The sequence below is a fragment of the Carettochelys insculpta genome, chromosome 4, assembly GCF_033958435.1.
Source record: "Carettochelys insculpta isolate YL-2023 chromosome 4, ASM3395843v1, whole genome shotgun sequence".
In the NCBI taxonomy this organism is placed as follows: Eukaryota; Metazoa; Chordata; order Testudines; family Carettochelyidae; genus Carettochelys; species Carettochelys insculpta.
This window is the reverse complement of record NC_134140.1, coordinates 97,675,381-97,702,605: the sequence shown is the minus strand read 5'-3', so window position 1 is coordinate 97,702,605 and position 27,225 is coordinate 97,675,381. Positions and strand designations below refer to the sequence as shown.

Below are 27,225 nucleotides of genomic sequence, written 5' to 3'. Positions count from 1 at the left end.
CTTAGGGCTTGACTATAAACAAAGGATCGTATAATGTGTCCTGGATGGAAGCTGGAGTCATGTAGGTAGGAGTAGCTGTCAGTGGGTTTCTGGTATAGAGTGGTATTGATTTGACCATCAGTGATTTGTACTGTGGTATCCAGGAAGTGTATCTCTTGTGTGGAATTATCAAAGTTGGAATTGATGTTGGGTTGCAAGTTGTTGAAATCTTTGTGGAATTCTTCAAGGGTCTCTTTACCATGGGTCCAAATGATAATGATAACATCTATGTAATGTAAGTAAAGAAGGAGTAATAGGGGACAGGAGCTGAGGAAACTTTTCATTCAACAAAGGATGACAAGAAAAATGTGAGCTAGTCTAGTCCTGATGGTCTCACTAGCCAAAACTGAAATTTATATTTGCAAATAAAATGGGTGCTAATCCAGAGTATTACTGGAGAAAATCCTTAATAGACAATAATAGTAGAAGTTATCTTAGAAAGTAGCATTAGAAGTGCAGCTGTCTTCATGCTATGAAAACAAGATCAGTAGTTTGGTTTAAAGAACAGCTTTGTTCTGTGTGAGCACATAGGTGACTCAGTGACTAAAATGTCGCTCTTATACATCTTTTCTATTTTGAACGAGTTAGTTAGGCTTTCTTTTTTGTTTTGGGTAATATATTGGGCACAGGGGAGTAACCTCCAGTTATCTCTATAACCACTGTTGTTGTTTTCTTTTTTTAAATAATGTTAATTTTAATTAGAAAGAAATGTATCTTGTGTAGAAATAGGAAAATATTGACATGTCTGTTTCCATTCTCATGCCATGTTACCACCAGCAGAAAACAATCAGGTGTTAAAAAAAGAGAATGTTATCTAGGCAAGTTTTCATTCAAAATTATTTATTCTCTAATTTTTGAAGGTTGACATCTGGTCCTGAGAACACCCTCTTCCACTATATTTCTTTAGAAACAATGCAGGGAATCTTTATTACTCCAACACACAAAGAAGTACAACAACTCAGTGGCTCCATCCATCCTCAACTAATCAAGAATTTTCATCGTTGCTGTCTTTCAATTCGCTCCATTTTCCAGCAGACCATAATGAAAGAAGTAAGAAACTTTGTCATTCTAAAAAGATTTTCTTGTACTTTTCTTTACTGAAATCTACTTCTTAGGGTGTTTTTGAGACTACTACCTCTTCAGCATATAAGTCTGGGTCACAGATTAGTTTATATCTTTGGCATTTCTTCAGAGGTGCATAGAAATAACAAAAGCAAGCAGAAAAATGTAGATAAAAAAGGAGAATGTTGGTTTTGGAGATGAGCAGTGAAAATCACACGTTTAAAAACTGTTTCTCAAAGTTCAGATTGCCGTTGGTTACAACTAACAAGTACATGGGGTTTTCCAATTTTTGGTTTACAACAAAATGCCTGGATAAAGAAGTCAGTGACACATGTGTAGACATTTCCAGGTGCAACCAATAAAAACTGGATACATATGTCTGAAAGTGAAAACATCTGTTATGGCCATGGCCACAGCCACATCAGCTTATGCACCCTTCCTGCCCATCTCAACTGTATGCCATTATAGTGGACACCAGCTGAGCTCACAATGCCCTGTAGGTCAACAAGAACTGATGGATACGTTATGGAGAACAAAGATTTTCTTGTTGAGGAGAATCAGGCACACATGTGTAAACTGGTTTTATAACATTTTGGAACTAGGTAACCAGACTATTTCTGTGAGAAACTTTACAGATAGTTTTTGTGCATTTGGTCCAACAACATATTTCTTTCTTGGCATTTGGAAAGCTATGGATCAAGAAGACAATCTTGGACTGTGTAGTTCCCAATACATGGTGAATGGATACCTAAGGCTGGGTCTACACTCACCACAGAAGATCAAATGCTTATGTTCAATCTTCTGGGGTGCCTTTTTGCGTGAAGCAGTGCATTCCAGTGTCAGTGTTGACCTTGGAACTTCTTTTGAGTGGCATGGTGTTAAAAAAGGTCAACAAGAGGAGCACTTCCGTCGACCTTCTTCCATGAAGACAGGCACGGAAGTCAACGGCTGCAAAGTCGATTTTTTGGTACACAGTTGGCGTACCAAAAATTGTGTAGTAGCTGTCAACCTTCCAGATAAGTGTAGGTGCAGCCATAGATACACAGAAATATGTACAGGTTTAACATCTCTCACCTGGCATCCTCAGCACCTGACCGGTGCAGGACAAGAGAATTTTTAGACGAAGGGAGGTCAGTATTGTCTAGCACGTTACCAACACTTGCACTGCTTGCTGGGCTCTTAGAAGATATTTAGGAGTAGATTACAGCTAAATAACAGCACAGGACGCTGAGAGCCAGGACTGGTGGCTGTAAACTAACTTTATGTGACCACAGGAAACTTAGCCACACCCATGATATGTGATCATCCAGCTAACTAAAATCATGCTGGATTATGGAGTTTGCCAGACAAGAGAGTTTCAGCCTGTATTCACATTCCATTGTTTTTAGATCTGCTGGGGTTTGGAATTTTATAGAGGTGTACACTATTGGGCCATAATGATTTCAATAAAATTGATTAATGAATTTAGGACCATTTTCTAAACACTGAAAAGTCCCTGATTTTTACTGTTTTAAATGTACACAAAAATTCAAAATAAACACTGGAATGGGGGATAATAACCACTAAAATGCAGAACCCCTACATGTTGTACAGTAAGTGATAGGCAACATAGATTCTGATGTTTTTCTTCAGCATCTGAAATGGGTTGGAATCTTTGGGGTACAATATGGATCTAGGGAACCATTGTGCTCCCTTAACTCTCCAGCCTGGGCTATCTCACACCCAACTAAATTGCATGAATACTTTCTGAGCCATTCGTTAATCATGTGGAGATAGGCACCAGTCAATCATCCCAGCCTTACACCCAGAAATATACCAGCCTACGATGCTCAAGACTGCCTTCATCAGTGCAAGGTGGTTAACTGTTTTGGCTCTCTGACAAAAGGGTATTGGACATACAACTACCTAGTTAACCTGCGATTCCCCAAGATTTCAACTAAAAACACCCCATATTAGGTAAAACATGAAACAGATTTATTAACTAGAGGAAGATAGATAGATTTGAAGTGTTTAAAAGTAGCAGATATAGAGTTCAGAGCTCGTTTCCTAGGAAGTAAAAATAGAAGTGCAGTCTACATTCTACCTTTAACAGGCTTAGGGTAAGTCTACACTACAACAGCACAGCTGTGCTGTGGTTGCGTGCCTGGCGAAGGTGTGCTATGCCAGTGGGAGAGTGCTTGCCCATCAGCATAATTACTCCACCTTGGGGAGAAGCAGAAGCTATGTTGTCGGGTGAGCATCTCCTGCTGACATAGTGCCAGTGTGGCCAGTGCAAAATTTGCATCACCTGGGAGAGCTTTTTAACTCCCTTGATCAACATAAGTTATACCAACTTAGACTACAGTGTAGATGTGTCCTAAATAAGATTTGAATCAATCAGTCCCTCACCCAAACAGATACATTATAGGCAGCTCACTGTTTCTCAGTACATAGACTGAACTCCCTTCTACCCTTGGACCAATCTCCCTAGCTCAAAATCTTGGTCTTCTAAACGGTCTTCCAGGTGTTGTGATGGGAGGGGAGAGAATCCAAGCGATGATGTCGCTGTGTCTCTTTTATACCTTCTTCCAGTTGCTAGAAAGATTCTTGCTCTGGTGTGAGGATCTGGCAGTTCACATTAATCAGGCAGTTTCTATTACATATGTGCCTTCTCGAAGGAGCCTCGTGGAGAATGGATTCTCCTGATGGGCCGTTAATACGTGTCTGGCCAGCGATAGCTGATTCTTCATCCTCTTCTGATATTTTTTATCATCAGTCCTCCCCCACCCACCAGTCCCCCAACCCACCAAGCTTAAATGTCTTCTACCTATGTTGGCAAACTTGCAGCACTACAACGAGGTGGAAGGTCCTGTCATCTGTTTTTGCCTAAGACAACAGAAGTCTCTCAGGGCTTTCTCCATATATTCTCCTTTCCAAGGAGGCCTCTTTTTATCTCCCTTCAGTCTAGAAGCAGCTCTGGAACAGAAAAGGTCTTAGTCAGGATTTTGGAGTATCTAAGGAATTCCTCTAGGTTGACACTTTCTCTACACTACTTGGTGGTGGAAGCAGGACTCAGATCAGAGGTGTACGCACTTCAGTTTCTCCTCATGTCATCTGATTTTTAAGAACTACAGATTTTCTGGTTGAAATGTGCACAGCAGTAAGGGCTCACTCACCATGGCCGTGTCTACATGTGCACGCTACTTCGAAGTAGCGGCGCCAACTTCGAAATAGCGCCCGTCACGGCTACACGTGTTGGGCGCTATTTCGAAGTTGAAATTGGCGTTAGGCAGCGAGACATCGAAGTCGCTAACCCCATGAGGGGATGGGAATAGCGCCCTACTTCGAAGTTGAACGTCGAAGTAGGGCACGTGTAGCCGATCCGCATCCTGCAACATCAAAATAGCGGGGTCCAGCTGAGGGGTTGAGAGACACTTTCTCTCCAGCCCCTGCGGGGCTCTATGGTCACTGTGTGCAGCAGCCCTTAGCCCAGGGCTTCTGGCTGCTGCTGCGGCAGCTGGGGATCCATGCTGCATGCACAGGGTCTGCAACCACTTGTCGGCTCTGTGGACCTTGTGTTGTTTAGTGCAACTGTGTCTGAGAGGGGCCCTTTAAGGGAGCGGCTTGCTGTTGAGTCCGCCCTGTGACCCTATCTGCAGCTGTTCCTGGCACCCTTATTTTGATGTGTGCTACTTTGGTGTGTAGACATTCCCTCGCAGCGCCTATTTCGATGTGGTGCTGCCCAACGTCGAAGTTGAACGTCGATGTTGCCAGCCCTGGAGGACGTGTAGACGTTATTCATCGAAACAGCTTATTTCGATGTAGCGTGCACGTGTAGACGTAGCCCATAAGTCTACCTCTTGGGCACTGCAGCTCAGAGCATCTGATAGTGAGCTCTGCCATGCAGCAACTTGGTTGTCAGTCACTCCTTGGGCATTCCTTTATTATGCATTAGTTTTACTTATAAAAAAACCTCCTGGTATGTTCAGTAGGAGCAGAGTTAGGCCATGGTAAGCACTTTCAAAACTGACCCTGTATGTTTTATCCTGACTTAGTCTATCTGAGAGGAAAGCCAACATCAATTCTTAAGTAAAAGAGAAGGGTGCTTTCTCTCAGGAGAAAGAGAAAATAGTTTTTGTGCTTATGAATTTATTTTCTCCATGTGGTATGAGCTGATCAATCAGAAAACACCCTGCCCTTCTACAATTTTTTTTTATCCTTACTCATTTAGGAGAGCTCAGGAATAACCTTTTTTGATAGTATGTTCGAACTAGTGAGAGAGAGTGCTTTGAGCAAAGTATATCAATTGTTTATTTAAAAAACAAAAAAAAACTTCTATCTAGGCAAGGTCAGTCAAATGTCCTTTTGTAGTACAGTGTTTCATTTTATTATTTTTGTCACATTTTTATTGTTGCTTCTCTTCAGCAATGGCAGCATGGCTCGTTTCTCAGTCTGGCTTTACCACCACGTTTGCACTAGCAGTGAGATTGAAGGTTGGAGAGGAAAAACAGTCACAAAAGAAACCTCCAATATGTAGAACAAAGTCTGAGAGACCATCACTATCAAATTAAGAGAACTGTTTGTAGTCACTTGGAGAAAATCAAATTATACATTAGAAAATTAATTTTACCTTCCAAATCTTGTTTTTCAGGACATAGTAATTATGATATCAACATCATCCCACACAAAATTAGCAACTGACCAGTTACTGCCCAAATGAATTGCACTGCAGTTCTGTTTATGTAGAATCCTTACATTTATGCAGGAAAAAAGGATTTCACATTATCTTAACATTTAATTTTTCAGAAGAAGAAAAATTCAGACAGTGGGAGCAATTCAGAATCCAGAAAGGCAAGTTCTGACTTCAATCTAGTGAGAGAACATGGGGTTTTGTTTGAGTGTTCCCCTGATAACTGGATTGATCAGAAAAAAACACCACCAACAATGGCTTACTGGGTTGTAGGGTAAGTAGAAAAAAAATTATTAAGATTTAAATTCAGAAGTATCTATCTATCTTAGAGTTTTCTGTAGGCATATATCTACACAGCAGCCTTATTTTGAAATAAGCTATTTCAGAATAGTTTATTTCTAAATAACACTGCTACTCTGCACAAAATGCATTTGAAAATAGCACTTAGCTATTTCAAAATACAGTGTCTACATGTGTAGAGCCTATTTTGAAACAGAGCCATTGGACGCTCTATGGCTCATTTTGAAATAGGTTCCATTCCCTGTCTTAACAGCACCTATTTCGAAGTAGCTATTTCAAAATAGGAACTATTCCTCGTAGAATGAGGTTTAACAATTTCAAAATAAGACAACTGCTATTTCAGAATTATTTCAGAATAAAAGTGGCATTGTTTAAACGCCAAATTAGTTATTTTGAAATAATGGCTATTATTTAAAAATAGCTGTGCAGTGTAGACCTACCATCCACTATTGTTGCTATATGCTGATATTCTCGTATCATGCTTTAATATTTTGTGTTGTCTTTATTCTCTTCCTAACCCACTCAGAAGTATTCACTTTCCCCGCTTTGCTTGTGAAACAGCTGTGCTGCTGTTCCAGCACACAGCTTTTATTCAGTGGTATATGGAGGAAGAATTGTGAAAAGGCACAAAATTCAGAGGGAGTGAAAAGTGAAATTGAACAAATGTAACTTTATTTGGGAGAACATATCTGAGATATTAAACTACCAATCCACTTGCAGCATTTTGGAAATTTCCATATGCTTTCAAATACTAACCAGTGAAATTAAACTCTGCCATTATCAGTGTAAATGGATTACTTTTCTATTTTGGTTATAGTGAAATGTTATTTTTTTTCTTAAGTGATTTTTTTCAAATTGCTCTCCAGTTGAGTTCTGGTGGGTATAACCTTTATTTCACAACTGTCTCCTCCTTATTTGGATAGACTGGCAGTACCTTGTGCTAGAATTGGTGAAATAAATATTAAACTTTAAACCTACTAGATAATGGAAAGATAATTATAGTGTTACTTGAACTGTTAGGGCTGTAGCAAACCCTATAACTGTTTAGGTCCTTGGCATTAGACCATATTCTATAGCCACCGCTTGTCTACAGCCTTCTTCTCTCACCTTAACAGGCCTTGACTGTCAGTAATTTGAAAGTATGATCACGATCAGTTAGTCAACAACAGTACTTTTCCTTTTTTGTCTCTCTAATTCTATCTTTTTGGTGTCCTTGTTAGAAGGATTAAAAAAAGAAAAGAAGGAAGACTGAGGTGCCCATTGAGCCATACCTTCTGTATGCCAACAGCAAATTATTAAGGCAAGGCACTGAGTTGGAGTTTTTCTGTCGTTGTTTGACTAGTGGAAGGTGGAGCTGTAAAGCCAGTAGAAAAGGCTTTTTGCTCAGGTAGTTTGTGAATCAGCTTATCATTGAATAATCTTCCAAACACTACATTTCAGTATATGGCATAAACTCTTGTTTCTAAAGCACTGAGGGTGAATGTCACATAATAATAATTCGTGATAATAATAAATAAATAATGTGGCTGGAAGCATAATTTTATGATCTCCTGAACCACTCTCATCTCTATTACAAAGTAGGTCAATTTATAGTAGTGCCAATTTCCCTTCAGCTCAAATATTTTAAAAAATAGACTCCTATATACTACCGAAGACAGGTAAGTATATGTAACTATGGCTGTGTCTACACGTGCCCCAAACTTTGAAATGGCCATGCAAATAGCCATTTCGAAGTTTACTAATGAAGCGCTGAAATGCATATTCAGCGCTTCATTAGCATGCGGGCGGCAGCGGCGCTTCGAAATTGACGAGCCTTGCCACCGCGCGGCGCGTCCAGACGGGGCTCCTTTTCGAAAGCATGCCACCTACTTCGAAGTCCCCTTATTCCCGTGAGCTCATGGGAATAAGGGGACTTCGAAGAAGGTGGCGTCCTTTCGAAAAGGAGCCCCGTCTGGACGCGCCGCGCGGCGGCAAGGCTCGTCAATTTCGAAGCGCCGCTGCCGCCCGCATGCTAATGAAGCGCTGAATATGCATTTCAGCGCTTCATTAGTAAACTTCGAAATGGCCATTTGCATGGCCATTTCAAAGTTTGGGGCACGTGTAGACGTAGCCTATGGTATATAAGCATCGATAATGCTTCTGTTAAGAAAGGATAAAATCCTGGGTACAGTTTAAAATGTTGCTGGCTCTATTAAGAAAAGCTTCAGTCTTCCAGTCTGTGTGCTAAAACAATTAATTACATTAAGTATAGCACATTTACCCCTTGTGGAGAAAACTACTGTACCTAATAAATTATTTTGCTAGTCTTTAAAATACTACTTGACTGCTTTTTGTTTTGATAATATATAGACTAGCACGGCTCTCTCTCTGTTACTATTCAGCATAGTAGTAACTTTGTGGTTTGGTTCCCACGTTGTACGCAACCAGAGAGCTGACATTTAGGAATGTACTTGCAGAAAAAAAAAAACAATATTAAGTTTAAAAGGATGTGAATATCATAGTTTTCCTGTCAAGCACTCTAGTGAATGTAGCTTGAGAGCACTGCGCTTTGAAACACTGTTAGAGAACCAGTATCATGGGAATGACTATTGAGAACATTAAGAACTTTTTCACTACACAATCGTGAAGAAAACAGCAGAGGTGAAATTTAAATTGTTTTAAATATCCAAAAAATGGAAATTAAAAGATTTTCAGGAGAACTATTCACCTCAATATGCAATTACTTTTAATTTGCTACTGATACCTTATAAAACACACATAAAAGTTCTAGAACAGTGAACCCCTCCCTCTAACACCAGATTTTTATTTTGTTTTTCCAGGAGACTCTTCTTGCATCCAAAACCTCGGGAGTTTTATGTCTGTTTTCATGATTCAGTCACAGAAGTTGCTGTTGAACTGGCTTTTAAATTATCCTTTGGCTTAGCTACATAAATTTGATTCCTGACTAAGCAGCAGTTCTGAACAATGCTGGAATCCATCTCAAGCACTTAAATATAAGCAGAAATTGAGTAAATTATGATGCCCTCCTGAGTGTTCTTTGCAGTGCTGTAAAAAAAAACTGCCTTGTGGACTATCTCTGCTAAATACTGAAGTAACATGTTAGTGGTGATTTACTACATTATCAATTACCTATGGGAGATGATGTTTTTGGGAGAAGCAAAAAAGCATTAATTTTAGATAAAGTCAAATGGATCATGATGAATAAAAATTATTTATCCTGAGTGTAACTTTTCTACATAAAACATTACTGGAATGTTATGCTTATGTCCAATGTTTAATATCAACTGCAAGATGTTACACTTGAAATACTGTCTAGATATTTGGCAATCAGCAGTGGGGGGAAAAAAAAACATAACTTGCCCTTGCAATTAAATCACATGAAGTCTGAGTGCACGAACAGTTGTATGGTTTTAGGACACTTCTGTTAATCAAAATGGAAGGAAAACCAACAGCATCCAGATTAGAGGATACAAAACACACGAAATTAGCAGGTTATCTTTTTTCTCTTTTGTGAGCCTTCTTACAGCTAAGGGCTATAATTATGTTGATATTTTAGTACATTTTGTGAATGGCATTCCAACTAACCAAATACTACATTTGTTATAAAGTAATTTTGATCTTAAAGTATAATAGGTACAAAAAGGTATAAAAAGTTTTTAATTGGCAGTTTTGTTTCAAAAATCTATGTATGAATATACCTTTTATAAGATATTGATACTTTTATAATAAAGTTTTTTTGTATATTTGTAGGGGGAAACTGTCTCATCTGTGTTTTTGTACACGTCCATTTTCTGACTTGTCACATTAGCCAATATTGGTTAGTCTTGTTATGGTTTACAGAAGGAATTTTTTTCCTATACCTTTTGGCCAGGCCTGCTGTTTTCAGCAGTTTTTTTACAGGATAGTTTTATTTAGGAAGTACATTTCTCTTCCCTGTCTCCCCCCTTCCCCCCTCCAAAAAAAAAAAACCCTAACTCTTGGTGCTGGCTTCCTGGGGAGCAACTCTTCACAGTCCATGTCAGCAGTTGAACTTTTTCTTTCTGATTCTGTCATCGCAGGTTGCTTTTCATAGATGCTCAGCAAAAGAATGTAAGCTATTGAAGTGCATGATTGAGCTTAAATTTGCAGTATGGTTTGATAACTCAAACTGAAGAAAAATGTTGACAAAATTAAAGATAATTGCAGTAGGCTATCACTAACAAATCAAATATTACTTTAGTCTTATTTTAGTCTTCTGTGTGAGCAAATTGTACTGGTGTAACTAAATCAGTTCATGTGAAGACAAGATAATGCACTTGTATGCAGAAGTAAAAGGGGGATACAAACAGAAGCTTGTCTTTGCTAGATTCAAGTGACACTTGTGAATGTAGCCATCTTGAAAGTACACTCATCCCTCACAGTACGAGCACAATTGGTTCCCAAATTTCTGCTTGTAGGCGAAAACTCATGAGAGCAACTTTAAATTCCCATTAAAATACATGGAAAAGTCTCCGATTTGTTCCAAGTGCTTGTAACTTGACACAAACCAGTTGAGTTTAGGTAGTTTTCTGATGTGTTTGAATAGTTTGGCACCAGAAATAGGATATAATATATGTATGTAGAGCAGGGATTCTCAGCCTATGGGTTGGGACCCAAATATGGGTCACCATTAGATTTGTTAAGGTTCGCCAGCTAGGCAGTTCCAAGCTGCGTGTGGCTGTTAAAGTTTACAGAAATTGTTTACAGTTTCTTAACACCGCTGCCTCAGGCAGATATCTGTCATTAAAGACAGCAATTACCTTATGCGTAGATGCTGAAAACTTAACGCTGAGTTAATTGGTTTTAATGACTGTTACCTGCTGGGAGCAGGAGGGCTGGGGGAGCCACCCAGCCTAGCAGCCCCAGTGAAGAGGCTGTGGGAGGAGGAGGAGTAGTGTCTAAGGCTGGGGCCGAGGACCCTACCGCTGGAGCAGAGCCATGTGGAGGTCTTCCTGCTCCCCAGTCAGGGACCCCAGGGCTTGCTCATATTAGCAGGGGAAGTTCATGCATTTAGTGAACATAGGTCGGTATACGTGTCCCTCGTTTTAGCAAATACTCGTAAGTAAAGTACTCATTAAATGAGGGCACAAGCAAATGCCCTTTCAGGAGTAAAACTGTCATATTGCAAAGACTGATTTCACATAGGCATGAAATTACTCAACTCTAGAGCTCATTAAGAAAGTGATCTTGAGCTTTCAGAATAGCATGTGATACAAATGCAGTGGATTCTGACGGGCTTGTCTGGAATCCTGACTTTAGCAGCCAGCTAATTAATCCATTAATTAATATGATCACTATTCACATGGTAACAGTTTGCTTACACTCCAATAGTGTCTGAATATAGCCTACTTTTACACCTTTCTGTCGCGACGCGATAGCGTTTGGATGGTGATGGTAGGACCAAACGAGGATAGGTGGTCGAATGGGTGCGTCGCTGATGAGGAGGGCCGGTGGGGCCCTCCTGGGGTATCCCAAGGACCCAGTCAGAACCTGCTGCGACCCCACGTGCGATGTTAGGTGAGAGCGCCGTCCCGGGAGGATGCATCGGACCCCACCCAAGGGCCACCCAGGGGGAAGGAACCGACGGAGATGGAGAGAGCAAATGTGAATGGAAGAATCTGAGACGGGATGTTAGGGCAAACAAACTTACTATGTTTATGAAGTATAACTATTAATGAAACTTATATGTTTATCTATATTGTATTATACTATACTATATTAACTAGACTTTAACCTATTATACTATACCCCTATATACAAATATACATTAATTAAAGAGAGTGGGTAAATGGAAATGGATGTTTAGATTCTCAGGCTACCACAGCTGGTGCCCGGAGTTCCCGGTGGTCACCAGCCTATCTCCGAAGAGAGTCCGGGTGAGGGCGCTACTCCCCACCCGGTACTGCAATAGCTTGCGAATTTAAACAATAGGGGTAGGATAGGGTAATCAATATCTTACTTATCTATATATTAATTGGCTATACTAATTATCTATCCTAATACTAACAATACTAACTTACTTAACATCACATTAGTATTTACATTTATGTTACATGGGAAAGTCTGGCCTGGGCCTTTAGGCCCGACCTATACACAGTTAAATTAAAGGTGACACGTCCGGTAGTCTTTATTTAGAGTTGGTGGTCAAGGCCAGTAATCAATTTAAGGTAAATGGTCTAGTCCGGTGTTTGGAATAATTAGGGAAGAAGTGGCCAGTGGTCAGACAGGTTAGTTAGAATGGCGGAGGTGGTGTTACCGCTGAAGAGATGGTCCAGGTGGGTATAGCAGGCGGAGGCTGCGGGAGTGCTCGTGCCGCTTAGCAGCGGACCTTGGGCCTTGCAGCCAGGTACACAGTACCCCGCCACTAGGGCGGGGCCAGTTTGCCACCTGGCTGCTCCAGCACAGGGTCCGCTTGCTGCTCCCTCGACGCAGACGCTGCGCTGTCACAGGCTGTGGGCGGCGATGGTACTGTGGCGGCTGGTGGGCGCCACCGGCATTCCCTCAGGAGCTCTTCACAAAGCCTTCTGCTCTATGAGCTGGCCTAAGGGTCAGCGGACGTTGCCGTAGCAACCGACGCTCCCCTATGCGGCAGCAGCTGTTATGACAGCTAGCTCCCAGGGCCACAGAATGGTAGGTGGCCCCTGAATTTATAGAACAGTCTTATGAATATGTATGACATGATTATCATATGAGAATTCTGTACCTGTGGTTCTCAACCAGGTCCTCGGGGCTGTGGAAGTTACTAGAAACTCCCACCTGCTCCCAATCAGAGGCCTGGTTTTTGAACCTACCATTATGAATAATTCATGATTCAGGTTACCGGGGAAACCAACTGACACAGAGTGACCGTTGCAGGGGGCTGCTGAATGGCAGCCTATGTGAATTTAGATTTTTCATGTGCCTGCATTGATGTTTAATGGCCAAAGGCTTGCCTCCCCTGACCCACGGAGGCGATAATGCCTAAGGGATAGATGGAAAAATCCCTGACACTTTCATTATGGGGCACCCAAATCTGATTAGCGTATGAAATGTACTGTTTTACCTACATAAAATACACCTGACATTGCTCTTCATCTTAGACTATCCAGAAAATTTGCAGAGGTGCTTTTGAAAATGCTAGTGAGCACAAGGGCATAGGTGCAGAGAGGGAGGAGGCAGCAGCTGCCAGCCTTCCCCAGGAGCTCCAGGTAAGTGGCAGCTGCTGGCCTTCACTGGGAGCCCTGGGAAAGCAGCAGCCACTGGCCTTCCCTGGGGAAGTGGCAGCCACCGGCCCACCCCAGGAGCTCCAGGGAGCAGAAGCTGCAGGGCTATGGTAGCAGTCCATGCCCCCCAGCTTCCCTAAAGCTCGAGGAAGTGGCTCCCACCAGCAGCTGCACAGGATGCTCCAGAAAAGGTCAGTGGGGGAGGGCCCAAATACAGGACAATCTGTCCCTTTTAAAAAATAAGTTGAGATGCCTTTTTGGCATCCCAAATATGAGATGGACGGTCACCCTACACCCAGGTCATGCATCTATTTCCACTGGCATCTGGAGATATACATCTCACAGAGCTGGAAGGGACCTCAAGAGGTCATCAAGTCCAGTCTCTTGCCAGGATCAAGCATCATCCCTTATAGATTTTTTTTTGTTTTAAATCTATTTGCCCCAGACCCCTAAATGCCCCTCTCAAGGATTGAGCTCATAAATCTGGGTTTTGTAGACCACTGCTCAAACTACTGAGCTATCCCCACACACTTGGCATAGAGTGGCACCAAAATTGGAGTTGGTTCCTGGCCAAAATTTTGAAACTGCTGTTTAATCGGCTTCACATTCCTTTTCTGCTACATTCAAGAATTTTTTAGAAACTGTGACATTTTCCCCACATTTCTCTGTGTTTTTCTACTAATTCAGGTGCTGCTGAGCTCATTGTACTGTTACAGCCGGTTCCATCACTGTTGTGTAAAGTCAGCATCACCAATTTTAATGGGAATTGGATTAGGCACTAAAACAGGAGCACAGATTGAGGAGCAAAGTTGAGGCTAGTTTGGTGCTGGATCTTTGCAAATTTCCAAGTTAACATGATGCCTGGCTCCTGCAGTGTGACATGAGAGACTCTGTGCTGTCCAGGGAATCTTTGCACTTTGGTTGAAGTTTTCTGTGCTGGCAGGAAAAGGTTCTCCCAGCACAATTGTGATCATTTGAGGAACCCCCCCTCCCTGGTTCGTCAGCCAGTCCTTGTAACCAAGCACCAGCCTACAGCCAACCCAGCTCTAATTTCTCACTGCAGAGCTGCAGCTCTGAGCCCTGCCCATCTAGCTCCAGCCCCTCTCCTGGCTCCCTTTGTGCCTTTAGGCCCGAGGGTTGCAGTGTGATTCGCTCATGTGACCTGAAGGGGCGGGTTCTGAGTGTGGCAGTTGGTCTTGGCCTGCTGGGAAGAGCCTGCTGCCTGGAGCTCCTGCCCTGTCCCAGCTAGTGCCACTGCTCTACCCTCGCCTTGCTGCACCATGCAGGCCTCAGAGGACGAGGAGCTCTTCAACCCCATCTCCTTTGGGACAGACCTGTTGGTAGGGGGCATCTCAGCTGCCATCTCCAAGACTACGGTCGCGCCTATCGAGCGGGTGAAGCTGCTGCTGCAGGTGCAGGCCTCATCCAAGCAGATCCGGGCTGACCAGCAGTACAAGGGCATGATAGACTGTTTCGTGCGCATCCCCAAGGAGCAGGGTACGGACCCCAGCATCCCCTGTCCTCTGATTTGTGTGCGTCCCCAAGGAGCAGGGCATATGCCCCCACCCCACCCACCTACACACAGCTTGTAGCTTCCCCACACATAATCTTGTTCTGTCTGTAGGTGCCTTTAATTCTGTAGTTGCTGGGACTCATGCATGTCACATAGCACTCCTGCATTTATCACCCATGTCATGCCTCTAGCTCCACTGGTATTTCATGTATCCAGCATATTTGAAGACATGTGGCAGGGTTTCCCCTGCAGCTCAGCCTCCTGACACTAGATGATGATGTGGTGCCTGCTGTTTAGGCTGCCTCCTCTCCCTCTGTTCCCCTGCTGGCTTGCAGGCAGCGACCAAAATACAAAGTAAGGAAAGAGCACTGACAGTCATTTTTCTGAGAGTTGGGTTTTGATAACATGCACATATGTGCAGCAATGTTGAGTATTTTATAAATCAAAAAGTAATTAAAAGATAAGTCAGAAATGACCCTTTAATCTAGACACATCTTCATAGGCTGTAATAACAAAAGGGTTTTCACTTACTAAGGTTGCATGAGACATTTTACAGTTAGATGGGGTTTTATAATAGTCTTCCCTTGGCTATAGACACAACTGCTTGGCATGCTTATCTTAATACCCCTAAAAACTGTTTAAAACAAGAGCATTTGGAAGCCCTCAACTTTGCAGGTTTTCCTTTGTGGATGGACTTTCATACCCATCCTAAAATGACTCAGATGAATGTGGCAACTTTAAATTGGTGAATGCCAGGCCTCCTCCGCCCTGCACTTTCATTGTTAAAACTGTCAGTCATTCAGGAGTGTGAAACACACCCGTGTATGACAAAAGTTTTAATGACAAAAAGTGCCGGTGCATCCAGTGCTTCATCAGCAGGTACTACTCGCCTGCTGAACTACTGTTCCTTGCTAGGGTTGGTGGTTTTTTTGTTGCCAAGAGGCCTCTCTCCTGTTGAGAAAGAGCAAGTACATTGTGCGCCTTACAGAGGCATGGTTGCAGCAGCACAGTCACATCATTTATGTGTCAAGTATCAGAGGGGTAGCCGTGTTAGTCTGGATCTGTAACAGCAACAAAGGGTCCTGTGGCACCTTATAGACTAACAGAAAAGTTTTGAGCATGAGCTTTTGTGAGCACAGACTCACTTCATCAGATGCTGATCTTGGAAATCTGCAGGGCCAGGTATAAATAAGCCAGAGCAAGGGTGGGGATAACAAGGTGTAAACATAGCCTCAGTTACACTGTTCCATTGTTGGTTCAGAAAGCTGGGAACGACAGCTAAAGCACTGGAGGTTTTGACCTGATTCTTGTTAAAGGCCATTCACAACCTCCTTGTACTGTCTATCAGAGTCTAACAGGCAGATTTCTGATAAACTTGTCTGGCTCTGTATCCAAAGTGCTTGCAATTTAATGGCTCATTTATGTGCTGAGAACTCTTGCTTCAGTCCAACAAAGTACTTCAGAACATAGTTAATTTTTAAATATATAGGCAGTCCCTTTGGCTTCATATGCTGCTCAACTGATGCATCGTTGTCAAGTCTGGTTTGGTTTAACTTTGTTTTGAAGCCCAGTTTTGTGAGACTCTCAACTCTCCTTTGAAAAGAAAGTCTCTAGGTTTGCTTTTTGGAGAAATAAGCACAAAAGCATAAAATATAAAGATCTGAAAAGGCAAATAAAAATAATTAAAATTCTCATTATTTTAAAACCAATCTCATGAAATTTAGGGGCCTGTCTCATGATAGTTGAAAGCTTGAAGCTGGGAATGGACTTGTTGCTTCCCATCCTAAAGTGTTATGAGGAGTTGCAACAGTCAGGAGTAAGGCAGGTTATCAACAAGACAATAATGGCATTTAGTTCACAGTTGCAAGGCTGAAGAAGTGGAGGATTGGGTCCCTGCCTTACCACAGACAGTTTGCCATTCATCAGTCTTAAGTAAGTGGGTGGATTTTGTGTCTATGGGTTAGGTAGGTTCTTCTGTGAGTGGAATTGCAGGTATATATTCTTGCTTTGGGGTGGGCTCCACAAACAGCATTCCCAGAGAAGATTTTGGTGTTACAGAAGATTTGGTTATCATGTTCACCCAAAGTAATCCTGCTACTGCAAAAAACAAGTGGGTTATTTCCATGCCTTTTTACCTACTTTATTGCTGTTGTTAACATTATTTTGTTTGCATGACAATAGGTCTCAGGAACCCCAATCAATATTGTAGTATTGTAGCTTCACTGTGCTGGTCCCTATTTTTATGTTGTGAGGGTCACTTTGGCAGCATTACCCTGAGAAAATTAATACCACTATTTAGAACTAGCTATAGGACAAATAGACTTTAATCAGACTTCTCCCCGTATCAAATAGAAATCCACACACCCAGTCAGGATTTACAACTGACCTGTAGGTTGACACGCTCACCTATCTACTTAACAGTGTATTTATATAGTCCAAAGGAATCATTTTTCAAATATATACGGGGAATCTAATGATCAAAGCCCATACTGAGTCCATGCTGAGTTCCCACTATATTTCATAAATATTTCACCATTCCATTTATATGGAACTTCAGCACCTTCTGTAGTGATTAAAATACACATGCTGCACATGAGCAAGATAAAGAATATGATTTGTAAAAATATCCCAGTGATGAAGAGATTTCTTCACATATATTCAAGATATGTATCCCATATCTTATTTATGAGGTAAGGAAGTTAAGAACTTTCAACATTGCTGAGCATTTTCATTTTTCTTATGGTCTCAAGAGCTGATACTTCTCATTGTTGGCTAATAATATAGACATCTGTTGGTTAGTGTTAGAAAAAAATACAGATTTCCAGGGTCATAGGAATTTTTGAACACTTCTCCAACTCATCATAAACTAGAAACAACAATAATGTAATATAAACTATTCTGTGTAATGTAATACAAATTTTACAAATGTAATTTAATGATCTGTGTTCTCTTACAGGATTTTTAAGCTTCTGGCGGGGCAATTTGGCAAATGTTATCCGATATTTTCCAACGCAGGCTCTAAACTTTGCTTTTAAGGATAAATACAAACAGTTTTTCATGTCTGGAGTGGATAAAGATAAACAGGTGAATGTGCTCTAGCAGATTTGATCATTTTAATAAGTAACGTTTTTTGGTCTGGCCTAAAGCAGATTGGAAATTTTCCAGTGGAACATGCTGATTTCATTAAATCAAAATGTTTGTCAATAAATTATTCACCCAGTTGGTTTCATGTGAAAATGGATAGTTAAAACATCCCTTTTTTTTGTATATGTCTTACATTAGCTTTGTAGGAATTCGGTTGTGTGTTTCTGTAATTTCAAAAAATACGATGTTCTCAGCTTCTCTTCTTGACAGCTTTTTGTACAGTGCCAGCAACAATTCCTGCATCAGGCTTTCCTGTTAGTACTGACCTGAAGGAACCCTGACATTTACTGTTCTCTGATTCAGCTCTTTGTAGTGCGTTATAAGTCTTGATTTGCAAGTACCCATTTTTACATTATGCTTCATATAAATAATATCGAATTCATAGCTCTTCAAATCTCTTTTCCTTCTCATAAAAATGTACTATTCTGGGATGCATGTACATGTTTTTGGGACTCAAATTTGACAAAAATGCTATGAATGAAAAAAATGCTCACGATTCTGTTATGTAAAAATGAGGACGTTTTAAATCAATCAGTGCACCCCTTTTTTGAAGCTCAGGCCATTGTGATGCCCCTGTTTGTGCTTTGTGTTGTGGGAAAGCCTAGAGTGGAGGAAGGTTATAATTCCCTTGTTAGCTAAATTTGTTAAAAATATGAATATATCAATTAAAAGCAATAGAAGAGGTTGTGGGAAGTAATATGTGAGATCATTAGCTAAAGCCCTATAGAAATTAAGACAATTTTCACCAGCTGGGAATCTGGCACAAAATGTTTGTTGCCCTCTGGTTCACTTTTTCCTTGCACACTTTAAACTTTGAGGCAAATCCATCATTGATGTAAATCCATTGACTTCAGTTTGGGCCATGAGACATAGAGACTATTTTTTCTATTATAGTACCAACTTACTACTGCTAGATTTGGAGCACAGTTGTAACATCAGCATGGTTTTTGATGCCAGCAATAATGTGGGTTTGGATAATAATTAACCAGAATCATATCTAATGTATTATAAAGTGGTTTTGCTTCTTCTCGGGAATTACCGAAACATTTCATAATTTAAAAATAGAACAGAGGGAGACCTTAATATTTTATATTGAATGGGAGAACAGAAGAGGGGTTTTGTCAAATTGATATGGATGAAATATTCTTGCACTTACTTGCTGACTCCTGCATAAGCATTTACTATGTGTTCATTTGTAACATTATCTGATTCTTTTGATAATTTTCATTAATTCTTTAAATAGAGGAGATCGGTCCGATGGGATTATAATTCTATATTGTCATAACTGTATGAAGTTAATTTTGTGTTTCAGTTCTGGAAATGGTTTTTTGCAAACCTAGCTTCGGGTGGAGCAGCTGGAGCCACATCTTTGTGTGTTGTATATCCACTAGACTTTGCACGAACTCGATTAGCTGCTGATATTGGAAAAGGTAGTGAATTCACTTAAATTACCCTTCTTGTTTTTCCCATTTTATTTATATACATCTTTTTGCTACAACCAAATCAATATACAGCTGTGTGCATTAGAGCTCTTTGCATTATTTAAAAAAAAATGCCCCACGCAGTTAAACAATCAGAAAATCTATTTAAGGGTTATGTGATTTTTTTAACACAAATGAGAGAGTGAAAGTGTGTGAAGAGAATTTTTGGAGGCAACTAGACAACATAAGTCTTAAATTTCAATAGTTTTGACTCTAAATAGAGGTTAATTTTCCAGATTTATATTAAACTACTCCACTGGATTTTGCCAGATATAAATACCAAGAATTGTAGGATCTCATTTTCGTAATCATATGACTCTAATGGCATAGATTCCACAAGGCAGCAGGAACCTCTGTTCCATACCAAAAATGTCAATGGGAATGTTGTATAAACATTATGGGGAGTATGTCCCTAGAGCAGGAGTGGGCAATAAGCAGCCTATAGGCCAGATGTGGTTTGCAGGGTTAGTGTCTGGCAGGCTGCCAGATATTTAATTCGCCTAAGCCTCCATGGCCAATGGGAGCTACAAGTAGCCATACCTGTGGACGCACAAGTTAATGAAGCATCTGGTGGCCCCCAAGAGGCTAATCCTGCCAAACTCTATCTGGCCTATGGACTGCTTAACACCCGTCTTTGCCCTAGAGTTTTAGAAATCTCTTAAAAGACTTGATTAGTATTTTTAAGCTCTGCTCTGGTGTATGCTCACATTCCCTTTAGGTTTTATTTTCCAGGTCTACATCTACACTGCATTCTGCTTTAGGAAGTGGAATACAAATGAGTAAAAATGTAAATGATGTGCAGAGTTACATATCTTGTTCTTCATTTCCATATTGTCATGCGACCTCGCTTCCAGAATTGGCTTTTCAGAAAGCAAAATCAGATGTGTAGATAGGGTTCTTTGGAAAATAAACCCCATTTTCAAAAAATACCTTCTTTCTGAAACAAAATAGAAGGGTTCTTTCGAAAACAGGGTTTGTTTTTGAAGCAACCCCATCTACACAGCTGTTTTTGGTTCCAGAAAAGCCTCTTCCAGAAATGAGATCCTATGATAATATGCAAATGAGGCATGAAATATGTAAATCTCTGCCTCATTTGCATTCCACTTCTGAACGCAGAATGCAGTGTAGGCATAGCCCTGATGAAAAGCAGATAACTGATACCAGTGCACTATGCCGCAATGTCCCATACTGCTACTTTTCTTCAGTAATGTGACTACTTTTAGCTGAATGCCAAGAAAATTCCCTTAGAATCAGTGGGTCAGATTCACAGTTTATATAAATAAGCATCACTTTATTGATTTCAGTGGTGTTGTGACTATGGGCTCATCTATCATACCCAATAGTTACAACTACAGGAGTGTAAGTAGCAGTATGCATGGCTATAACTCCTCTGTGTGGACTCTATGGGCTTGAACTAGAAGATTCATCGTTCTTATTCAAGTAACCCTCATCAAAGCATTAGCTTAATGCGAACAATTAACCTTCTAATTCATGCCTTCAGCATCCACAAGAGGGCAAGCAGCATATACACTGTACTATACAGCCTGAGTGAAAGGTTACAACTTGGTAGAGAGCAAATGGTTGCGGCTTCAATTTAAATTGGAAAAAGAATCAACTTTTCTGAGAATAAACATACATAATGTCTAAATTGCTATTTGTAATTATCTGAGGATTCAGTATTCTGAAGACTGGAAAATGACTGGCAAACAAAATAGTATTATGTTTAAAAAAGGCCTATTCACACTATGTTGTACAATAGCTTAATATTTCTATACTTGTTGAACATGCCCCTCCATGTCTCAGTGGGATGAGCAATAGGAATTTTTTACTGGCTTGTGACAGAGTAGGCTGTCTGGTGTCCAGGGGAGGAAGGGGCAGACTTACCCGTTCTGAGAGACTCTCCCAGTTCATAACATACATGGAAATTGCATTTAGTTTTGGAGGCGTATGAGGAGAAGACATTTCTCTGCTGTTCATTAGCCAAGCTGTGGGGAGGACAGAGGATCCTGGGGTCTTGTGCCTTCCCTGACCTCTGTGTTGTACGCAAGGTTCTCACAGACATGCAGGGGCCATCTTGCCCCTATTGCTTCCGTGACCTCCCTGCCCTTGTTTGAGATATGTGTTATCAGGAAGGTGTTGGGCTGACCACATTGACAGTTTCTGGGCATCAGGAAGAAGTTTCCGCCTTATGGGGAGAATGGTGAGCTTGTCCGGTGGATTTTTCACCTTCCTCACAGAATTCAGGGGCCCTGGTTTTAGGAGTAAGAAAGGATCTAAAAAGAAGACTTTATCATTTTGTCATTGCTTACAGTCAATAGCCCAGTGCAGGCTAAAATCTGAAAGGGATCAGCTCCCAGGGTATATATGAATACCGGGAGATAACTGATGTGTCCTTTTAGCCTGAAGGGAGAATGGAAAGCTTGTGTTTTTGCAGGCTGAGGTACCCTGCAAGTACCCCTTCTTTGCCCCACTAGAGGGGATATGGTAAGATGATTTAGAGTTAAGAGTATAACCCTTGGTGGCTTCCGAAGTAGCAGCACAGGTACATACCTTAGGGAGAACGGAGAGGAAGAACATTTTTTCCTTTCCTGTCAGATCTCTGTTCTTCTACTGCATGTAAAAAAAAAGGTAATGCCTTCTCCTGTCTAGCAGGGTCTTGGCCCAAAATTATGCAAAATTTTATTCTTTTAAAACAATGGCCTTTTGACAAAGGTACAAATATGCATGTTTTTAATAGAAAGCTTCTTTTATACTAGGTATTGCTGAGCGACAGTTCAAGGGCCTTGGTGACTGTATTATTAAAATCGCAAAGTCAGACGGACTTGTTGGCTTGTACCAGGGGTTTGGTGTTTCAGTACAGGGAATCATTGTGTACCGAGCTTCCTATTTTGGATGTTATGACACCATTAAGGTAACTCTTGTGGATAAAAGCACATGCTTAAAATATATTTTAAGAATTCATCATGAATTAATAAAAATGTTTTTTCTTTGTCTTTAATTTTAAATACTCAAAAGTATATTGAATTGTGTTAATTACAAAGGAGGTATAAAATTTCAAGCAATCTGTCTCCAGTAGGTACATAAGAAATCTAGGAAAATGACACTTTGCACCTACCAGTTTCGACACTGAATTTAGCTGATCAGAAATTACATTGTCATCTATTGGTTTTCTTTGTAGGGGCTATTGCCAAATCCAAAACAAACACCGTTCATTTTGTCCTTTCTCATTGCCCAAGCTGTGACTACATTCTCTGGGATACTGTCTTATCCCTTTGACACTGTCAGAAGACGTATGATGATGCAGGTAAGCAGTATAATTTGTAATTATTTTTTCAAAATCATGTTGCATTAAAAGAATTTCATCATTATTACATGACCTTACTGCAGTGGTTTTCAACTGGTGTGCTGTGCAATTTCCCCTTGCTATGGCTCTTTGCAGAGGATCTACTACTCTCTGGAGCGCCCTCCCACTTGCAAGCAATTGAGTTACTAGGTTATTCAACATCATTAGCATGGCACATGTTCATTTGCTCACCTTTTTTGACCTGTCAAAGATGGTGTATTCTGTGATGGATCTGAAACTTTAATACATTTGATCCTTATTTAGCTTGTTGCATGCACTACTACATTACAAACTTGTATAGTAAGACCATAACCATAGTAAATGTGACGAGCAATAGATTCAACTGAAAAAATGTAAGTATGCCATGGAACTGTTTGTCTCACTGAAGTGTGCCATGTTACTGAAAAGGTTGGAAACCACTGCCTTATCGCACTCCTCATCTGAGGTAAAAAAAAAATCTCTCGTCAGCTGCAATCAATGAGACGGCTCCCAGAGAAATAAAGAAAAATTTAACTACTTACTCCCTCTTACTGAATAGTCACAGAGGGATAGCCATGTTAATCTGTATCATCACAAAACAAAAAAGCAGTTTTGCAGCACTTTAAAGACTAACAAAATGATTTATTAGGTGATAAGCTTTCATGGGGCAGACCCACTTCTTCAGATCTGGAAATTCTTAAATGAATCCCTCTTACTGACATAACTAACCTGAGATATAGCAGTTGATGTCTTATAAGTACATATGATTATCCAGGGAAAAAATATAATTCAAGATCATTTGGTGCAGTCAAATCTTTTTCTAATAAACTTGGTTCTGTTTCCTCCTTGAAGCATGGGTATTTTAAGACACTGAAGTAAATTCTGAGGGATATTTCAGAGAATAAATCCTCACTTTCAGGAATTATCCTCAACCAAGAAGTAAAAACCTTAAATATGCTTCTGACAAAACAGGAAGCCCTCCCCTAGATCTTTAGGGGAGGTGACAAAATGACAGAGGATGGCAGTTCAAAGGTTTCCATGCCTTTCATTGGAAGAACACTTGTTCTTCTCATAGCATCAAATCACAATTCTGATGCCTCAAAAGTCAATGGGAGTTAGGCACCTAACTTGCTTAGGCACATTAGAATACCCCACTGATAACTTCTTTGCATCTCTGAAAGTCTAGTCTCAGTCATCAAAAATCCCTGAGGTATGCATGCAGTTGATTATCAGCGTTAACTTCTCCCTCTCCGGTGCTTGTCATGTCTTCAGATCTTGGTTTGTCTGTCTGATTGGCATATAACCCTATTATTTATGCTGCCATTGCTAATATGCACTTGTGCTTGTTGAGTTTGTTCTCACCCAGAACTGCAATTATTGGTTGTAATTCAGTGACTCCTACCATTAGGGCAAAAGATAGTGGCCAACTGATTCTTAGTAGATGTAGAAATATTCAAGAGAATATAGGCAGTTTCAAAGATGATTAGTACAATGGTGGGAATGGTGATGACACCCATGAGGAAATGCACACTGCTATAGAGGGCGAGGAGAAGAATCATCCACTGATCTTACTGACACAGAAGAAATAGAAAGAGAGCAAGTAATGCAATTATTAAGATCTGAGCATTTGCTGGTGCATAAAACTACAGGACTAGAAGATGGTCTACATATGGTGTCCTTGGTTTTTATTGCACACAGCTAGCCCAGAATGGTTTCGATCCATCAACCTCTGGGTTATGGGCCCAGCACGCTTCTGCTGCTGGGCTTTTATTGGTTTTTATTGTTGTTTTTGTTCTTTTATTATTTTAGAAAAAAGTCAATGTGGCTCTGCAGATACAGCTATAAATACAATAACAACTATGGATGATTTATTTGATATTGAAATTAACAACATAGATACAGAATCAATCCTCATTGAGACAATCATGCTCATCTTGGAGGAAGTCAAGCATCTGATATAATATGTCCTCCAGCCAATAATAAACTGGGCTCTGAAGGCAACTTTCTGGAGTAGCTAGGGGACAGTACCATTACTGCTTTGAATGCGAGTTTGTTCTTTTATTAAAAATTAAAACAATTCTCACACAAATACCAGTATCCACCACCAACATTATTTGAATGTGTTGCAGTAGATTTAGATCCTGTACAGATATAAGAAGAGTTTACTACTCTATTTTATCTCCTGCTACACCTGACCTATTATATTTATACTGCAATATATGTCTATAGTAGCAGCCAGTCCACACCTTATATTTATGGTCCCATCTAATGGAGAGACACAACATCTGCATAGTATGCTTTCTTAATCAGAAAATGTCTATGATTTGTTGTTATGATGACACGTAGGTAAGACATAGCATGTCGCTACTGACATCTGGACAAGCAATTGGACAAATTTATATGAGCTCTCACTTCTCAGAGGCTTTTATTCCTTTGGTTGTAAACATTGTAGCCAACCCCAATGAATGTTGCACTGGGACCTCTGCAAAACTTTAACAAATCTTTTTGCTTCACTTTCATATGTTACAGTACTTTCATGGACAGAAACAACTTGTACTTCATGATTCAGATCAGAGTGGGTAACTGTGTTAGTCCATAGCCACAAAAACAACAAGAAGTTCTGTGGCACCTTATAGACTCAGATTTTTTGGAGCATAAGCTTTCGTGGGCAAAGACCCACTATGTCAGATGCAGGGGAATGGAGGTTCCAGGGCAGGTCTAATTATATGAGCTCATTAAAAGAAGGGAATACTAATCAAGAGGAAGGCTAGAGCTGACTAAGTCAATTCAGTCAGAGAGGATGTGGCCCTCTTCCAGCTGATGTGGAGATGTGAACATGAAGAGAGGAGAAACTACTTTTGTAGTTGCCAAATTAATTAGAACTGTGCTGGAACCTCCATTCCAATGCATCTGAAGAAGTGGGTCTTTGCCCACGAAAGCTTATGCTCCAAAAAATAAGTCAGTCTATAACGTGCCACAAGACTCCTCATTGTTTTTTCATGATTCATGTTTGGACTACATTTTTTCAATAGTGTCCCCCAAGAGGGTCTATCCCTTAGTCCAGTAAATCCCTGGATCCTTTCAGGGGATATTCAAACAGCTCTTTTCTGTCTCCAACACCCATGCCCTCATCCCTTGAAACATGTGGCAGCTTGATCATACTGACTTTATGTAGAAGGATTTTTGTAGGATCTGAGTACACTGATTCAATCCTCCACACTTTGACAGACTGAGATGCTGGACTAGAGCTTCCATCCCTCATCATCCTCCCTGTGGTTCTGAGTTTTTGTGAAAGTCAGAAGCTCAACACTCTTTTAAAGGAATTTTGTTTGACTATATATACAGCAGATGAACTCTGTTACTTAGAAGAGGCTTGATGTCCTCTTGCTCTACATTAATTCAGTGGCACTAAAGTAGGAAAAAACATGTACAACAAACCCTCGAGAAGTGAAATTTCCATTTGTGCTTGACTCACATTAATGTGAGTTAAGCGCAAATGCAAACTGCCCCACCTTCCAGCCCTCAGGTCCCCCAGCTGGGTGAGCCCAGTGGGCACACAGCTGCTTGTGGTGTGGTTTCTCCCAGCTGGGAGAAACGGCAGCACAAGCAACTGTGTGCCCCCCAGCTGGGAGAAGCTGGGGGGCAGTGTGGCTGCTCCTCCCCCACTTCTCCCAGCTTCCCCAGCCAACACCCCCCCAATTTATGTGAAATTCAATTTATGTGGAGGTTGCCCAGGACACAACCTCAGCGTAAATCAAAGAATTACTGTACTGCAGAAATTTTGTTAGTGTCGGTTTGAGGCACCCTTTGAATAAAAGAGACTTCATTTAACTACTAAGTTACTAAGCCACTTGCCTTCTAAACATGAAATGAAGCATCACGGGAAGGACATCAGCCTTTCTAAATGTAAGTGTGGAAAACTAGCTAAATAAGCATTAAATCAAATAAATATCTAGAAATTCGAGTTTTCACATTTGACAGGAGACAAACTGAGGAAAAGCTGTTACCACACTGTCATTACTAGCCAGGAAATTAAAAAACAAATTTGCAATATAATAAGCGCATACGTTTTCTCACAGTACTGAATGAATATTTTGTTGTTGTTGTTTGTATATAGAGTGGAGAGGCTGAACGTCAATATAAAGGAACTGTTGACTGCTTTTTCAAGATATACAAGCAGGAGGGACTGAATGCTTTCTTTCGGGGAGCATTCTCCAATGTTCTTCGTGGAACCGGAGGTGCATTAGTGCTGGTGCTTTATGACAAAATTAAGGAACTTTTAAATTTGGATGTTTCAAAGAGTTCATCATCTGACTAAAATAGTGCATAAGAATTTATTTTGCCTATACAATGTATAATGACACAAGTCTTGTAATTTGGATGCCATGTTAGTCATTTCACTATTGTGCTGTTAATGCTTTAATTATAAACGTGAGTTATTTGTTTTTCTCCAACTTGTTGGGCATATTGTGCTC

The 27,225-nt window shown here is 40.6% G+C and overlaps 2 protein-coding genes across 5 annotated transcripts in view; both read left to right on the top strand.

Moving 5' to 3' along the window:
* The window catches only part of INTU (inturned planar cell polarity protein), a 72,505-nt gene extending 62,685 nt beyond the window's left edge, over nt 1-9,820 (top strand). For 3 of the 4 annotated variants that reach the window (XM_074993332.1, XM_074993331.1, XM_074993334.1), the window contains 3 exons: nt 900-1,089; nt 5,887-6,044; nt 8,890-9,820. In XM_074993332.1, coding sequence (XP_074849433.1) covers nt 900-1,089; nt 5,887-6,044; nt 8,890-9,001 — 460 coding nt within the window. In that variant the 3' untranslated portion in view covers nt 9,002-9,820. Of the gene's footprint in view, nt 1-899; nt 1,090-5,886; nt 6,045-7,290; nt 7,452-8,889 lie in introns of those variants that run through there. The other variant, XM_074993333.1, reaches the window with a different exon arrangement.
* Nucleotides 9,821-14,570: 4,750 nt separating this feature from the next.
* On the top strand, nt 14,571-27,197 carry SLC25A31 (solute carrier family 25 member 31). Its single transcript, XM_074991943.1, has 6 exons — nt 14,571-14,787; nt 17,760-17,887; nt 19,260-19,377; nt 22,185-22,339; nt 22,607-22,732; nt 26,868-27,197. The coding sequence occupies exons 1-6, from the start codon at nt 14,571-14,573 to the stop codon at nt 27,066-27,068; spliced, it is 945 nt and encodes a 314-aa protein (XP_074848044.1). The 3' UTR covers nt 27,069-27,197.
* The last annotated feature ends 28 nt before the right edge of the window (nt 27,198-27,225 follow it).